The 16,956-nt window shown below is 33.7% G+C and overlaps 3 protein-coding genes across 5 annotated transcripts; all 3 read right to left on the bottom strand.

Moving 5' to 3' along the window:
- Positions 1 to 3,091: 3,091 nt before the first annotated feature.
- On the bottom strand, positions 3,092 to 6,632 carry LOC123223598. 2 transcript variants are annotated; one of them, XM_044646836.1, is made up of 2 exons: positions 4,871 to 6,632; positions 3,092 to 3,986 (listed from the first exon to the last, which is right to left on the bottom strand). In XM_044646836.1, the coding sequence occupies exons 1-2, from the start codon at positions 5,727 to 5,729 to the stop codon at positions 3,379 to 3,381; spliced, it is 1,467 nt and encodes a 488-aa protein (XP_044502771.1). In that variant the 5' UTR covers positions 5,730 to 6,632; the 3' UTR covers positions 3,092 to 3,378. The 2 variants fall into 2 exon arrangements, with proteins under 2 accessions (XP_044502771.1, XP_044502772.1); XM_044646837.1 differs by having other exon boundaries at positions 3,092 to 3,983.
- Positions 6,633 to 6,926: 294 nt separating this feature from the next.
- On the bottom strand, positions 6,927 to 8,595 carry LOC123223599 (ER lumen protein-retaining receptor erd-2.2-like). Of its 2 annotated transcripts, none has more exons than XM_044646839.1 (6): positions 8,236 to 8,595; positions 7,779 to 7,978; positions 7,554 to 7,694; positions 7,385 to 7,465; positions 7,177 to 7,304; positions 6,927 to 7,086 (listed from the first exon to the last, which is right to left on the bottom strand). In XM_044646839.1, the coding sequence occupies exons 1-6, from the start codon at positions 8,462 to 8,464 to the stop codon at positions 7,077 to 7,079; spliced, it is 789 nt and encodes a 262-aa protein (XP_044502774.1). In that variant the 5' UTR covers positions 8,465 to 8,595; the 3' UTR covers positions 6,927 to 7,076. The 2 variants fall into 2 exon arrangements, with proteins under 2 accessions (XP_044502774.1, XP_044502773.1); XM_044646838.1 differs by having other exon boundaries at positions 6,927 to 7,081.
- A 2,613-nt stretch (positions 8,596 to 11,208) lies between these two features.
- On the bottom strand, positions 11,209 to 13,137 carry LOC123223597 (dimethylnonatriene synthase-like). Its single transcript, XM_044646835.1, has 2 exons — positions 12,124 to 13,137; positions 11,209 to 12,050 (listed from the first exon to the last, which is right to left on the bottom strand). Exons 1-2 carry the CDS (start codon positions 13,072 to 13,074, stop codon positions 11,421 to 11,423), a joined length of 1,581 nt encoding a protein of 526 aa, XP_044502770.1. The 5' UTR covers positions 13,075 to 13,137; the 3' UTR covers positions 11,209 to 11,420.
- Between the last annotated feature and the right edge of the window lie 3,819 nt (positions 13,138 to 16,956).

The following is a 16,956-nucleotide window of genomic DNA, read 5'->3' as shown; positions in this document are numbered from 1 at the left end:
TTGAAAAATTAATATTTCCCTCTAAGATTTGTAAATCATCATCAGAGACGACGAACTTTGTCATCTCCAATCATATTGGCTCTTCTTCCCAATTTAACTCTTTTTGCCAATTACATTCTAACCACCGACGATACCATTTTTTGCTAACAAAGATGACATTGTTTTTATCTTGGATGAAGACGAAGATGATCGTCGAAGGTCTCAGACGGTTATGTCATGCTCGTCTAAGACCTTTGACGGTTATCTTTGTCTCAGATGAAGATGAAATCATCTTTGTTTGAGACGAAAACACTTCGATAAAGACGATTTCATCTTCGTCGAAGAAAAAAGGCTTCATCGGTGGTTGAGATGTGATCAGTAAAGAGATTTAAGCAAAGAGGGAGAGCCAACGTGGCTAGAGAAAGTCGTTTCTGACAATGGTTTGCAAACCCTAAGGGGAAAATTTTGATTTTTAAAATTTCAAATGGAGAAAATTGTTAGATTTTTAAACTGACAGGGGCAAATGAATAAAACTTTAGTTTTTTTAAACTTTTTATTAAATAATGATTTTATCCCTAACCATAACTGAGATTTTAAATGGATGAATGAAATTTTTGACTTTTCAAACCTTTGGCCTTTTATTAAATATATTTTCTCTTTAAGATCTAAAACACTCAAGGACAATTAAATCTTATTGGCGACAATTCAAATTGTACTAAATTGGTATGGTTCTAATTGAAATTAAACTAAAACTATGAAATTCTTATCAGAATTGCAATGGAATAGTATGATTCAATTAAAATCATAATATTTTGGTTCAAATCCCATTGGAATCATACCAATATAATGCAATTTCAACAAAATTGTATAATTTTAATACGATTTCGATACGATTTTAATTTTAATCGCTGTGATTATGAATTTTAGAGAGGTTAAAGTTAGAGTTAAAGTTTTGAATTTTTAATTGGAAAAAGGGGTTTCAGTGATAATTTTTAAAGTTAGTGTGATAAAAGGTAATCTATTTATACTTTTAATATGTAAATAATAGTAATTCTATAATATTTATGAATTTTATAAACTTACTAAATATATTTTGGCTATTAAAACTAACAATTAATTTTTGATGAAAAGTGAGAAAATATTATTTTTCGAATTTAATGATGAGTACTTGTTGTTTTGACACAATTCAAGTATAAGATAATAGTCATAGTTGGATTTAGACATAACAATAGGTTGTATCCAATTGAATTGACATGACACAAAACTCATAGGTCATGCTTTTAGGGCACTTAGCAAGGTCGGTTTGTCATTATATATATTTTTAAAATTTTTTTGTCATGCTGAGTTTACACACAAGTTAAATAAACTTTAAAACTCTCCGCATAGACTGAAAAATCCACAAACCTGACATGACCTATAATTTTATAGATCATGCCAAAATTGAAAGGATTGAGTTATATTGTAGACTAGTTTGACCTTTTTAACATATTTAATTGAATTTGAATCAAATTAGCTTGATTCAGTTGAGCTTGAAATAAACTCCCTTTAGACGAGTTTAAACTTGATTTGATGTTATAGTTATACTCGAGTTTGATTTCCTTCAAATATTGAACCTAAACTTAATTTAGGTTCAAGTTTAAGTCATTCTAATCAAATCAAACTTGAATTAATTCAAACTTAAATTCACTTTAACTCAAGTCTAACCCTAATGATCTACTTGAAATGTAACATATTTCATTTTGAAAATGAAAACTCATAACTTTTTAGCCAAATGACTATTTCCTACCAAGGTTAGATAAAATAATACGTATACCTTTTGATTACGAAAAAGTCACTTTCCCACAAAAACATATATCCCATCAAATGCCCACCAAAATTTTTATGAAACATTTATTCCCACTTAGCATAAAATTTTAAATCGCTTGATACTAAAAACACTCTATGAAGCTATGTCATAAAAAATAACACCGTATGTGTGAGTATGTATGTGTATTTAATGAAGCCCGAAATTTTTGTTTCTATAGTTGGTTGCTTCTGAGTATGATGCTTTATGGGTAGGTATATACCATACAATGGTTAGATATATGTTCTGAAAACATGTTAAATAAGTTTTATTTTAAATGATTTGTTTTTCTTATAGTTGATTAATTTTATATTTCGATAAATATATTAAAAAGGAGTAGTTGAGGTGAAATTTGGGTGTGCATGTAGAAGGATATTGATTGAAATTACTAAATTACCTTTATGTTGAAGATAAGTTTGGTCAAAACCCGCACGTATCGGGTGCTTGACCAATTTTGGTTGTGGCGGTAAAATTGTTGGGACCATCCCATTCTATCGGACTTCGTTGTTTGTGTATAATTTGTACCCAATAAAGTTGTTTGAATTCCAAATATTCGACCAAAATCAACTTAAACTTTCCTATTAAAACTTGCATATTTTTTTTTGGGTCAAACTTACGGGAAACCCCTTGAGAAAGATGGTGCCTCCAATTGCAATCTCACCACCAACCGTCTAATTATCCAATCATTTTGACGCCTTCCCTGACGACTCAACAACACAAATAGGAACTAGGTATTTGCACTTGAATTCTACTTGATTTTGGCACATATAGTAGGTGGCTATCGGTTTAAGGGTTAAAGTTTGAATTTTGAGAATGAAGGGATCGGTAAGTGAGGGTTAAAAGAAGATAAGGTAAACAGTTAAGTTTTATTAATATATAAAAATAATAAAATTATATATATTTATTTTAAATATATAAATTAATACATATTTAATATGTTATCATATAATTGAATAAATTTAAATTAAAAATAACATATTAATTACTCACATAATAACACATATAAATATGTATTTATTTGTATACTCAGAATAGATACGAATAATATTATTCAAATGAAAACAATTTTTGATTTAGTGAACAATGATTGTAATAACTTAATACATTTTATGACATCATATACCAATAATGATTTAGAGAATAACATTGTAATAGATTAATTATAGCAAAAAGTAAGATATATTATTGTAACAATCCTACATATGATATGATACTTTCATGTTTTTTCTGGGATAATATAATATGAAATCCGAGGCATCAGTCTCTCTGTAAATCAAAAGTTAGAAAGACCAATTATTATAAAAAAGATTTTTGTAGTTAAGGTAGCGGAAAAGGAGTAGTCTCTGGCCTACGAATCTGAGAACCAAATACGAAGAAATTTTAAATGTACATAGCCTCCTCCACCTCTTTGCGAGGAGGAGCTCCGTTAAGTCGTAAATATATACCATCTACCTAGCTATCCCATGCAACAACACTGTCAACCTTCTCTGCAACTTCATGTGAAGCTGATTAAAAAACCAAAAAATTACAAAGAAAATTGGCTTTGTTAGGTACATTCAAAAGGCGGATGGAATCACGGTAATATGCTTCAGAGGATTTGATACATCTCTGCCACCTGCATGCTGCACAAACTCAGCAGGAGAGAAGGAAGTTCCATGGCAGACACAAATGATGCTAACCTCTAATTTTGAATATCTGTACAGAAACCCATTAATTGTTTTCCCATCGGGACCATTCCCAGTCGTCGAAACACATGGCATTTGGGGAAGGGAAATGGTAGTTTGATTCTGGATTTGAGGCTTTGGAGGCTTGCTTATGTCCCTCTTGGATTCCTTCAATACACCAGGGGATTGATTTTCAGTAGTAGACACACCTCCCATGGTTTTATCAGTTGGGCTCAACTGGACATTATTAGATGCAATCTTTTTCTCGATACAATTTGGCGCACAGTTCGCAGTTCGGCTGCATTGAGAATCATTAGATGTATTTTTTAGCTTAGTAGAGTTTGTTGTTTCATCATTAACTTTAGCAGCTTCCCTCGAAGGCGATGATGCAATGTGTTCAGACTGGCCCTTTTTATCACTAACTTTTGAGCCATGCAATGGATAACGCTGATCTGGCAGCGAGTTATTTGAATGACTTCTGGTTTCACTACTACCACCTGCTGAAACAACAGTGAACCGTGACATGTTGAGTCTCAGTTTGAACGATAACTCTTTCCAATTGCAATGTACATCAGAATCACCTCGAAATACAAATCCCCAAATCCAAAGATAAAAAGGTTGTGACGCACATCCAAAAATGTATCTATGATATAACTCAACTACTGAAAGTCTTTCCGGTAAATAAATTATTTAATAAGAAATTGATTCAACAGAATTTCTGCATTTCATAAATGGGTTGGTCAGAATTTAGAGAATTGGTTCGGAAAGATATATTTTCTAACTTCCATCTACAACAACTGAGGCCATTATCTCAATGATTTTCACCCATAGATTTATGCAAGTTTTTGTTGCCCCCAATATAAAAGTTTCCAGGTCATTGCCCACATCTTAAATCTTACAAAAAAATGTTTAAAACTATAAATTTGTTGTAAATATAAAACAAGAGAAATGTAGTCAAGCAATTCCATGAGATTAAGCATGTCATCAAGCTTGTAAAACTTTCAAGGCCAGCCACCAAAAGAATTCATACAATAATTCAACAATAACTTAAGCCTTATTTAATACCTAGTGGGACAACCAGATCGTGGAAACTAGGAAGATACAGACAAAGTCATATATCTCCGCTTTTCTCATTGTTTCTATCTCTACGTTTCTTATTGTTAATATCTCTATATATGATCTCTGTCTTCCTATTCGATCCTTCATTCACAAGCTACTAAACAAATAATGGTTGCTTAGAAAGATGCCTGAGCACGATGAAAACAATGAACACAATGTGCAACATCAACATCAATCACAGAAATATAATATAATGCATAAATAACCGTACAATTCACTAGGAAAATTGTAAGAAAAATTGCAGCAGGTTTGAGAAAGAAAATACCTTCATTGGAAGAGCTCTGGTAATCCGAAACTATAGAGGGACTGCCCATGGGCGAGCCACGGGACCCTGCTTTCCTGCCATTCTGGTCCGAAACACACCCATCACCCACATTGAAAGCCAGTGAATGACTATTACCCGATTGAAACGGCCTAAAACTCTGATTCACCAAAGACTGCACCACATTCGAATTCTGCTCACTCCCCTTACTAACGCCATTTCCCCAAATTGGCACCACATTCACGCAAGGATATGGTAGCCCGTTCGGCAATTGAACGAACTGTATCGGTAGGTAGGGGTACAAAACTGGACAAACCGTAGGCGAGGAGAATGCCGTTGGATTAGAACTTGAGCTGACATTTTGATTCATGTTATTGATGTTCTGCTCTACGGTAAAATTCAGATTCACCTGTTTCATTGTCATATCGACATTATTGTTTCGGGATTCGTTATCTTCTACTCTACTTTTCTTGCAGTCTCTTTCGTTTACATCAAACTCCAATTCTCTAGTCTCAAGTTTTGGTGATTTTAACCACATCTTGTTATCGTGTGTAACTCCAAAGCCGCCGTTGAGGCACTCTTCACTCTTCGTTTTTCCTTCATGATGCTGTTTCTTTGGTCGTTTCTTCTCGCGTTTTACCTGGGGAGCAACACCCATTCTTTCAAGCTGTAGATCAGTCGAAATTTTCGGATGATTATCTCTCAGGGCTGTATTAAAACAACTAGTTCTTTGATCATTCATGTTTTTAATCTGAACCGATTCCCTTTTGATGTGGTTCACTTTCTCTGACCTTTTAAAACCTCCACCAATTGACAATCCTAACTCCAGCTCCATCTCTTCTTCTTTCTTCAGCACTATCATTGCACATCAGTCGTCTATTGAACGACTCGAAAGCTTCAAGAACTGCATATGCTAAATAAACGCATAAAGCTACAACGTCACTCAAATTATTTTCCAGGGTTTCCTCTCTGTGTCGTGATTCTAAGATTTTACGAGAGGCGAAAAGAGGAAACGAAGGGAAAGGAAGCAAGAGAGCCAGAGAAACCTTCACGCGGCAAAACAGGAGAAGTGGAGAAGGCGGTAATTGACACGGAATAATCTTCGTTAACTGCTGAATTTATTTATTTATTTTAATCACTAAAATTTAGCGGGAATGCGCTTTTGATGATTATCAAAGAAGCGCCTGCAGAGTCGTGGTTCTCCACGTGGCATATTTGCATGAAGAGCAAAGAAAACGACACATGTTGTATAATAATTCCCTAATAACAGCTCTGTGCCTATCGACCTAACACGAATACTGACACGTGGTGTCAGATATTGGGGTTCTCTCCAATCTCCTCCGTCGATTGCGATTAACGTTTCCCCAGGTGAAGAGGCTTCGTAGTGGTTTGGATTTCGACAAGTCTATAAATCAGGTTAATTTAGGTCCGAGTACCCATGCATACGTTTTTGTGAGTCGAACACGTGGCTGGAGTGAAAAGCGTTACAGCTCAGCACATCAAGCTGCCTCGCAGCTTTCAGAAGATCGATTTGGACTTGTTAGTACGTTGCGAAACGTGTGTGGTAAGGTAAGGTTTAGCCTTACAGTGAAAGTAATACGTGGAGGTGAAGTATAGGTGGGATGACTTGTCAAAGGATATAAAGTAAAAAAGGTCGTTTTGTCAGTTCGAAGCCTTGACACGGCGCATGGAAGACACGTTTCAATGAGTGATAAAGCGGTGATCTTGTCGTCTGTAGTGTCATCATGAATGATTATTTCTCACGCATGCGAAGCTTTGGGTTTGCGTCCGGCCGTAGGTTTGAGAGGTAAGGTCAGCTTTTGTGGTGAAGTGACCTTGCCGTGAGAGACAAGTCCACGGTGTACACCACATAACAGGTGATGGTCCCTGGACGTAGTTTGAGTGATCAAATTGTGAAATCTTCTGTCAGTGTTATAAAAAGGTTAAGTATGTGATTTTTTTTGAAGCTGCTCTTCTTTATATACCTATTTCACTCCAATAGTATCATAAATTGGATATTTCTCCAAAGCTCAATAATAAAATCGTAATCAGATTAAGATAAGAAGACAAACAAAATTGTTATATCTGTTATATCTGATATTAGAAAAAGCTTCCTAAGGATTCAGAACAAACAGCTGAGCCGAATGTACATCCTTTTGTTAACTTGTTAAAAACTAAACAGGCATCTTCATGATAAGTTGGCCATCGTTTAGACTGCACTACGCCAAAAATAAAAAAACAAATATGATAGTGACAGTTAATGGAGAGTTGAAGCCTTGAAGGTGAAAATAAAGAAGAGTGCCACCTACCTTTTCATGTAATAGTAACAAAAATCAGCCAAGATGAAGGTTTGAACCATTTCAGCAAAGAAAGCTGTTGGGAACCATAGGTATCCATATCCAATCAAATATAGATAACGCCCTCTTGTCTCAATAACCTGCAATTATAGACTACAAGATGTTGAATAGGAGAAGAAATTTGCATCCATCAACCCCGAAAAAAAAAAATCTAACTGACCTGTAAAATCCAGTGAGCGCAAGACAAGAATCTTGCGGCACCCAACGCAAATACATAATGGGATGTAAATGGTTCAATCATCTGAACCCATGTAACAAGAATATCATCATCAACCAAGAATTGAAACATAAATAACTATTGCTAAATCAATGCAGGACTGAGTTTACACCTTTGCGTTCTGCATCATTCGAAGCTGAGGAAGCACAGAGACTGATTCCAAGTAGACACAAAATGCCCAAAGAACTCCACTAACCCTTATAGCATACCTATAAGGGTGGATTATTAAGGCAAGGATCGCGCAAGGCACCACCTATCATGGAGTTTGAGGACAGATATGTTTAAATGTTCTCTTCACCTCCTATTACTTATAGATGATAATGAACAATATACTTACTATATAGTATAAGGGGAAGTTGTCTAACTTCTTGATGTAGGTTGACTTCAACTTGAAGCGGATCATATAAATGACCCATGCTGTAGATACGAGGGTTGCAAAATCTAGCAATGTGTGAATATCACCCTCCATAACAGTGCTACAAATCAGTCTTACAGCTAGGAACAGAGCTGTGAGTTCTTGAGACCTTAGAGAGAGACCTGAAAATCATAATAGCTTTCAAATTATTTAAATGGTTGGGCAATTAAGATATATATATTGGGAAAAAAACAGAACAGAAGCAAGTAAACTTGTCTAAGTGAACAAAAATTTTCATTTTCTTGAATTGAATTGATAATATTCATACATAAAAATAATACTAAATTATCTAACCGAAAATAACAACAAAATCTTACTATCAAACTCATGAACAACAAAATTAATCGAAACATAATTAACGAAAATATGCATATTATACCAGAACAGGTCTTCTTGGTTGTGAGCTTATAGATCAAGACAATGATACCGGCAGCATGGGTAGCCTCCGATGCAATGAAGAAAAATTCATGATTTTTAACCCAAAGCTTCATCGCCATTAAAGAACATACCACAAACGTTACTGCAAGAAAGCTCTTGACCTTCATTGACTGCCGTTTCAGCCATTTTAGCACCACATTCACACCAGATCCTCCCTTCTTCGCCCCCATTTTTAATCTCTTTTTTCTTTTTCTTCAAGATAGACAACAAATCAACACAAGTATTTAAATTAAATATTTAGGGCTTTGTCTGCGTTTGTGTTTGTTTTGCAAAAGATTGCAGAGAGAGATGAGACGACACGAAGACTACATGCAGTTGGCGAAGTGTCGTTAAATTGTTTCCATGTTAATAGCCAGTAATAGAGTGACACGTGTTTTGTATTTAAGACAGAAGATTATGATCCGGAAGGTTACGGCTGCCTGTTTTGAAACGTTGATTTAGACCGTAATTTTGACATTTTGTTGACTTGTGATTTGGATTAATTACTAAGGATTTTCACACGACTGTAACATTTATGAATCAGGAATAATTTACTATAATTTTAATTTTTTACAAGACTGTAATATTTATGAATCAGGATTAATTACTAAAGATTTGATGTGTCAGCTGATCATTCCAAATAAGAATGATATTATTTTTCTAGCATTTCTTAACTCAATTGTCTCGTTAAATGAGGCCTTCCCCTTGGAGAAAAAATGCATGTTTGACTAGAATTTGAATTCCCCAGCGTTTGATAATAGAAATGGCAATTTAAATTTGATTTTAAAGGTTTTGGATCTTTTCTATAGGAGATTATCTAAGAAAAATAAAAAAAGAGATACAGATAAAGATAAAAAAAATTTTACAATCAGAAATAAAAAAAATTTTACAATCAAAGATAGATAGGAGATAGAGATATATGTGTTTCTTCTTCATCCTATCATGTCTTTGTTCTCATACATTTATATTAATATATTTACTTAAAATACTAACATATTTTTATAGTTTTAAATTATTCATATTTTTCAAATTTATTTAGATTTTATGGTGTATATTAAAGTGATTAATATATTATATTTGTGATATTTAAAATAGTTGATTGATTTTAATTTTACTTAATTTTATTATTTAATATATTTATATTGTATTTAAAATATATAAGAAATTTTTTTTTTATGGATACGGAAAAGGGATAAAAAAAATATTTTTTTTCACGAGAAGAAAATGAAGAATTATTTTTATCTCTATAATAAAGGCGGATCAAAGACAATGATTGATATCCTCTATAAAAATGAGAACAAGGATTAAGATGCACTCTATATTGCCATCCCTATTTGGTAATCTTTTTTGGTTCTACATTTCCTCATTCATTCGACCATGAGACCATGCAGCTTCATAATTTTGACACGAGGTTTGGAAATACGGAGCACACCCATGAAACGCGTGGTTCCATTCCATCCATGCATGCTTTTGCATGTGTGACTAAAATTTAAATTCTCCATATTTTGAAGCGTTTGATAAGTTTTTCATTATATTTTTCCTACGATCATGGACCACGCATAGCTTGATAATTTTGACCCGGGGGTTTGGAAATACGGGACACCCCTACAAATCACATGGTCCATCCACATATGTTTCTGTCACATGAGGATGTGTAGATAAGAGTAATAAAAACATATTTTGTTAATCTATTTTTTAATAAAAAATTATCATAATAGTTCATTATTTATAGTAATTTAATTATTAATTCTATTTTAAATATTAAAATATTATTAATGTAATATTGAATTTATTAATTAGTTTTTAGGTATAAAATAATTTTATTTTCAATTAATATAATAAATAGTATGAATAATATTTTAAAACAATTATACTAAGGATATTTATATCTTAACATTTTTTTTATTATCTTTAACAAAATATAAAAATTATTTATGCATATCAATCTTTATCTAATATAGTAATAATTTATATATAATAATCTTTATTATAATAATTTATATTTATAATCATCTTTTATTTTTTTATACTAAAAGATTACTCGAATTAAATACGTCCTTATTGCCACAAAAATTTAGGCTAATCCATATAAAGAAATGAGACCATGAACAATGTTACAAAGTCAAGTAAAATCGTGTTGATATGATTTTCATTATTAAGTAATTTTGAAACTTGCATAAGATAAGGTGGTAGCAATAAGATTTTGGAGAGATTGTTGTATTTACCCTAATGTGATAAGAAAAAGAAAAGAAATAAAAACGTAAAATTTTTAACGTAATTCAACCTAACGATTATAATATCTATATTTATAGTATAATTACTAGTTAATATGTATTATAGAGAATACGAGAGATATTTATAAGGTAGTCTAGTCTCTATCTTACGTGCACTTCACTCATATAATCATTTATATTTATAAAACTATTAAGTATAAATTACATTCAAATTAGGATTCTTGATTCTTTCTTCCTATTTCGATTAGACCATGAATAAATATTTTATAATATGGGAAATATCCTAGTTAGAAAAATGGATATATTCTCATGTTTTTGTTATAGATGCAAAATATGTGAATATTGTAAAAGATTTTAGACAGATTTATATTTTAACAGATATATGATTATTATTTCGAATTGAAGAACCTTTTTTATTTCTACCGTGAGTATCACATAAGAAACAACTAAAATGTCACGTGGTCACTAATTAACATATACCGCTTATCTTGATTCTTTGGACTCAACAAAAATCTTAAGAGTTATAAGATATTGTATAACAATTTGAAAATTAAACATTTTAAGTTTGAATTTAAGCCACATTTTTACCAAAAATAGATCACATTCTCAAAATCTGAACTAAGAAAACCATTAATAAATGCAAAGTCCTTTCAGTGCGTTATAGCTATTTATTGAGCAATCATTCTCTCATGAGAAGAAGATAATTAATAGTACCATCAAAGGTGCTTTTATTGAGCAAATTGAAACCACAACATTTATTTTTAATGTTACTTTCCAGATCCTTAAATAGATAGTGACCGGCTCTCAGAAGCCAGAATTTGAGGCTGTAGCCACCAGGATAAGTTTGACTTCACATGAAGACACCCTAGCTTTGAAAACAACATAAATAAGGAGTTTCTTCCCATTAAAAGCTTCAAACACATTGATAAAGATCCGAATTAAGCCGTGGTTTGATGGTAACCTCAAGAGGTTTCAACTTGGGCAGCGCAATTCCCAAAGCTTCCTGCATATCAACTGGTTTGCCCTCAACTGCTTCCAAATCAAATCCCTGAAGTAGCCGAGCAAGAGTTAAATGTACCAATTGTAAACCAGCAGTCATTCCAGGGCAGGATCTTCGACCATGGCTAAATGGAATATACGCAAATTGTTGACCTTTAACGTCAGCTTCAGGTTCAGTTGTCATAAACCTTTCTGGCCGAAACTCATCCGGGTCTTGCCAAATTCGTGGGTCCCTGTGCAACTTCCATATGTTAACGATCAAACGAGTGCCCTTCGAGATATCGTAACCACAGATATTACAATCTTCCATGGCCTCACGAATCACTGTTACAGGGCCTGGAGGATACAACCGAAATGTTTCTTTGACAACTGCTTGGAAGTATTTCAGTTTATTGATATCTGACTCTTCAACCCACTTTTCTCGGCCGACTTGGCTGTCTAGCTCTTCTTGTACAGCCTTGAGCACTTTTGGGTGGTTCAACAACAGGGAGAGTACCCATGTCATGCCCACAGAAGTGCTTTCTGCGCCAGCAAAGATTAGAATCTGCAGAAGAAAATTAATTAAAAGAAGGCATTTATATGAAGTAAAGTTATAATAACATCTCGCGCAAACTTACGAAACATGTTGCCTTGATAACAGTTTCACGGGTATGGCCAGATGTTACAGCGCCTTCTGGGATTTTTGATATCAACACGTCCATGAAGTCATTTTGAGCATTACTTTCACCTTGCAATTTTCTCTGAAAATGTTCTTCAAGCCAATTTCCGAGGACTTGATCGATTTCTTTAAAAGTTCTTTTCATTGAACCCACATGTCCTTGAAAATCTATCCATTCAAGCCATGGAAAGGCATCCCCAGGAACAAAAACCCCAGCGAGATACAATGCTTCTTTTATGGCTCTCTCAATACGCCAGGCCTCGCTGCCTTGTTCAGCATACTCTGTGCCTGAAAATCGCTTGCCAGCTATCAACTTCAGGCTTATATTGAAAGTGAAGTGCTCGATTAACTTACTCATATTCACCTTAACAGGATTGAATGGGTTCTCTGCACAGAGAAAATTCAAATCTTTAACTAATGTTTCAACCTCCGAGTGCCTCACGTGCTTTAGGCTCTCAAGTCGGTGGCTTGAGAGCAGATCCGTAGTGGCTATTTTGCGAATCTCCCGCCAGTATGGCCCATAAGGAGCAAGCGCAAAGATGGCGTTGTCGTAGCCGATATATTTCCCCACCGATATACTTGGCCGCGTAGCCAAAATTCTGTCATTTACAGTGAAGCATTCTTTCACAATTTCCCAGCCGCTCACAATCAAGGTTTGGTGCCGGCCGAGCTTAAGTGAGTAGATGGGGCCACATTCATCAGCCATGGCTCCAAGTATTTTACACGCTGGGACTGGAGAAGTAAGTAGAGGGAGGCGGCCTATGAGAGGCCACGCCCAATTCGGTTGAGGGACAGCCCTCTTGTTCTTACTCTTGTTCCTGTAGTATACCTTAGTTTTCCATAGATGATAGAGAAGTACCAGAGCTGAGAGCTCTATAATTGATAGAGTGAAAGAGGAAAAATATTCCATTGTGATGGAGGGGGAACGTGACACAGGGAGAGTGCGCTGTGGTAATCTGCATAACCTGCACTTGTATTTATAGTTGAGAGGACTTGCTAAAGCCTTAACGCCAGAACCGTAAAATTCATTAGGCCAATGGGCTGTTTCCCACCCAAAGTACTCTTTTAAATTTTATAAGTGAAAGTTGAAAAATAGACTAATCTCTGCGTGGGAAAAACTCTTTCGGCCGATGTGAAATTTGATAATGACAATGGGAAGGTAAAGAATTTGTTAAAATTTGTGGCGAGCATAGACCTGCCCACGGTTCATGAACCACCGGTTTCGATTCAGAACCGCCGGTTCACGGTTCGAAAATATAAGGACCCTGAACTGAAAGCGTAACAGGACGGTTCGTCCACGGTTCGGAACCGTCGGTTCCGATTCATGGCCCCGGTTCGGAACCGACAGTTTCGGTTCAAAACCGATATTGAACCGTCAATTCTAATACATGATCTTGATTTAATTTTTCAATTATTAATTACAATAATTGAAATTTAAAAAAAAGACTTGGACTTAATTTTTCAATTAAACTTCCTAATTTTTAAATAAATAAAATTAATTATATAAATAAATTATATGATTAATTATAAAAGATAATAAAAAAATAATAAATAAAATTAATTATAGAAATAAATTCTATAATTAATTATGAATTGTATAAAAAAAATTGAAATTGAAATTAATAAAAAATTAAGAAAGAATTTAATTAAATTTAAGAAAATTTGATTGAATTGAAAGATTGAGAGAATATTAAGAGTTTAAAGAATGAGAACGAGAGTTTGAAGGATTAAGTGAGAGAGTAGAGAGATTGAGATTTGAGAGAATAGAATTTAAAAGGGTATATATAGAAAAAAACTTTTTTGAAAAAAATTAGAAATAGGGGGGTGAATTGAAATTCCAAAAATTGCAGGGAACTACTTCAGGAGAATTGCAGGGACCTGGTCCCCTGCAATTTTTCCTTCAAAAGGCAACGGTTCCCTGCGTAGGGAACCGTTGCCTTTTTAAATAAAATTTTAAAAAAAATCAAAAAAATTTCAAATTTTTTTCGGTTCAGTACAGTAAACCCCCGGTTCATAAACCAGTGTGAACCGGCGGTTCCACGGTTACAATTTATGTGAACCGGAACCGAACCGTAGAGCCACGGTTTCGGTTTCGGTTCAGTCCGGTTCCGGTTCCGGGTTTATCTGGGCCGGTTTCGGTCCGGTTCACGGGCCAAACCGGCCCGTGGCCAGGTCTAGGCGTGCAGCTTTGGTTGTTCGGGGACCGGAGCAAATAGTTCACTACTATTACTATATTGATTTATAAACTCTTTTATATATATATATATATATATATATATATATATATATATATATATATATATATATTCTAATTTTCATCCTTTAAAAGTCACCAATTCCCTTGCTGATGGCTTTTAAATTTTTGTAGTGAAAGCATACATAACAGTTAGACATGGTAGTAGATCGTGATAGGTTAACTTCGGTTTGATTTATTATATTTAGGCTTATCAATTAACAAGTTTAATAAGTGAGACCAACCTACTAATATAACAAAGCTCACAGCATAACCCAATATCTCTTAAACCATATTTTTGCGAGTTCTTAATGAGATAATTCTCATATTTTTACTGTTAACCCATTAAATTATATATTTTTTAAAAATTTTCAATTATTTTTTTAGTAATACTTTCGGCTTCTAATGTGAATATATGATGTTGTTATTATTATTATTATTATTTAATTAATTGAGCCATGCCAGAGTGACTCACGAACTGAACTTCATAATATACCCGACGAACCTAACATCACCTGAACTATTGCGGCCATACCAAAAGCCCTCCCGCCGCCATGTGTTTCTAGAAGTGGTTTATCATTTGGGTCGTACATCTTAATCAAGTAATAAGTAATCACATGGCATGACAGAATTGGAAAGTTCGTGCGTCGCAGAAATTCTTGAATTATTGCATTGAGGAACAGGTTCACAATTCACAATCCCTGCTGGCACTCGTGTTCCAGGCGTCTCTCCTATTGCAAGTCCATCCACCGTCTCACTAATAATGTCAACACAAAGTTTCGTCTCCTCCTCCATCTTTCCAATGCCTACAAAATATCACTATAGTTGAATTGAAACAATTAGTTTAACATATTTTTCAAGTTGTGCGGAGAAAAACTAATTTTGAAATGTAGGAAGAAAAGCCAATCATCAGACCACCCACCATGTGATTGAAGACATTTTATACCAAATTTCAGCTCCGGATTAAGACAATTGCAAATTGTTTATGATTTGTTTAGAGGCTTTTAAGGTAGTTTGATGGATAAGATTAGATTGATTTGATGTTCATTTAGGCACGTTTACATCAACATTTTTGTGGAGCTTAAAGGAAGTGCTTTTGTTTATGCAAACTCTTATTTATAGCTAATAGTTAATATGAAATTCTTATTGAATTTATAAAGAAAATTTCGTTAATCTGTTATTATTCTAAAAAAAATATCACAAGACCTGTAACTAGGGATAGATTTTATCTGACAGAACAGAAGAACACGCAAAGAGGTTTATTCAAGTACAAGAAACTTATAAAACCTCGTCTGACCCCAAAAGCAGATCTTAGTGCAATTAACAATTGACTTTCTCTGCCAAGAAACAAATCCTTTACGAGGAGTTAATCAGTATTATTCTCCTAATTATATTAATTGAAAGTCATAGTAATCAGTGATTGATATTGGATCTGATTTGCAGCAGGATTTGGATGAGAGAAGAGAGTGGAGGAAGCAGTGGCAGTTTCAGCAGATACAGCTGAGAGAAGATGCACGAGTCGGGATGTCATGAGAAGCTAGACTGCGCAACAGATCAAATCAAAACTAGAGATGACCATGATTTGTCACCAATACTAAATTTAAAGTTCTGACAATCAACATTCAGGCTTTTATTAATTTGATTTTATGATTGGGTTGAAAATATTATAAGCAGAATGTTGAAAATTCTATATATTACAACATAATCATGGAGACCACAATAAAAACTTTTTAGGGATTAATCCACACACATTTTTAATTATTCTTACCGTGGTGTCTAACAAAGTTTTTTCTTTGATTTTACCCGTTAATCCATCTTACGTAGAACTTGAGATTAGATATATTTATTGATGATACAAAATCTCACGTAAAAGTATTTGCAACTTTAAATTGGATTGATCAAAATTTTCTTTCGCTTGTTCAAATTATTTGGGGTTTATAATTGTCTCCTCCTTGACAAAAACAAAAATTCCTGTTGAACAAGCCAAAGTTAAAAGATACAATGCCTTTGCATTTAGCAATTTTGAGTCCCCATTTTGTCACCCACCTAATGTTGATTGTAGTCAAGTGTAAGGTAAATATTGCTCATTCTTTCTATCAGAGAATTACCGCAAACTACTACTATTGGACTTGCATTCATATTGTAGCTTTGATACTCTAATTTATAATTCATATTTATTACAATTTTACATATGTTATTTAGATTTTTATAGCTCCTTCATGCATGAAACTTTCATATTAGAAATTTAGAACCATAAAAGATATATTATTGCGTTTTGGTTATGATATGGTGGTTAAACTAATTTGGACACTTTATATTGACTGTTCCTTTATTATTGATATTTTCGAAGTATATATTGATGTATAATTGTTAGTAAAATTGTGTCGAATGATTATTTATATATTAATGTAAATATATTATTTTTCCAATTTAGGGCATGGGCCAATGGAAAAGTCAAGATTGTAATCGGTTTAATCTACCGTATAAAAAAGGCCGAAAGACTTGTTCCCACCTAAGGATTGATGTAACTCTAAAATTCTATATATTGATATTCAGAAA

Source organism: Mangifera indica, chromosome 8 (assembly GCF_011075055.1).
Source record: "Mangifera indica cultivar Alphonso chromosome 8, CATAS_Mindica_2.1, whole genome shotgun sequence".
Lineage (NCBI taxonomy): Eukaryota > Viridiplantae > Streptophyta > Magnoliopsida > Sapindales > Anacardiaceae > Mangifera > Mangifera indica.
This window is presented reverse-complemented; position numbering and strand designations above follow the sequence as displayed.

Coding starts and splice junctions, on each gene's coding strand:
- LOC123223599 (XM_044646838.1), bottom strand. CDS start 8,464: ATGGGGGCGAAGAAGGGAGGATCTGGTGTGAATGTGGTGCTAAAATGG. Junction 7,695..7,778: donor ACTTCCCCTTATACTATATA/GTAAGTATATTG, acceptor ACTCCATGATAG/GTGGTGCCTTGCGCGATCCT. Junction 7,305..7,384: donor GCGCTCACTGGATTTTACAG/GTCAGTTAGATT, acceptor CTATAATTGCAG/GTTATTGAGACAAGAGGGCG.
- LOC123223597 (XM_044646835.1), bottom strand. CDS start 13,074: ATGGAATATTTTTCCTCTTTCACTCTATCAATTATAGAGCTCTCAGCT. Junction 12,051..12,123: donor TTATCAAGGCAACATGTTTC/GTAAGTTTGCGC, acceptor TTTCTTCTGCAG/ATTCTAATCTTTGCTGGCGC.
- LOC123223598 (XM_044646836.1), bottom strand. CDS start 5,729: ATGATAGTGCTGAAGAAAGAAGAAGAGATGGAGCTGGAGTTAGGATTG. Junction 3,987..4,870: donor CCAGAGCTCTTCCAATGAAG/GTATTTTCTTTC, acceptor CTGTTGTTTCAG/CAGGTGGTAGTAGTGAAACC.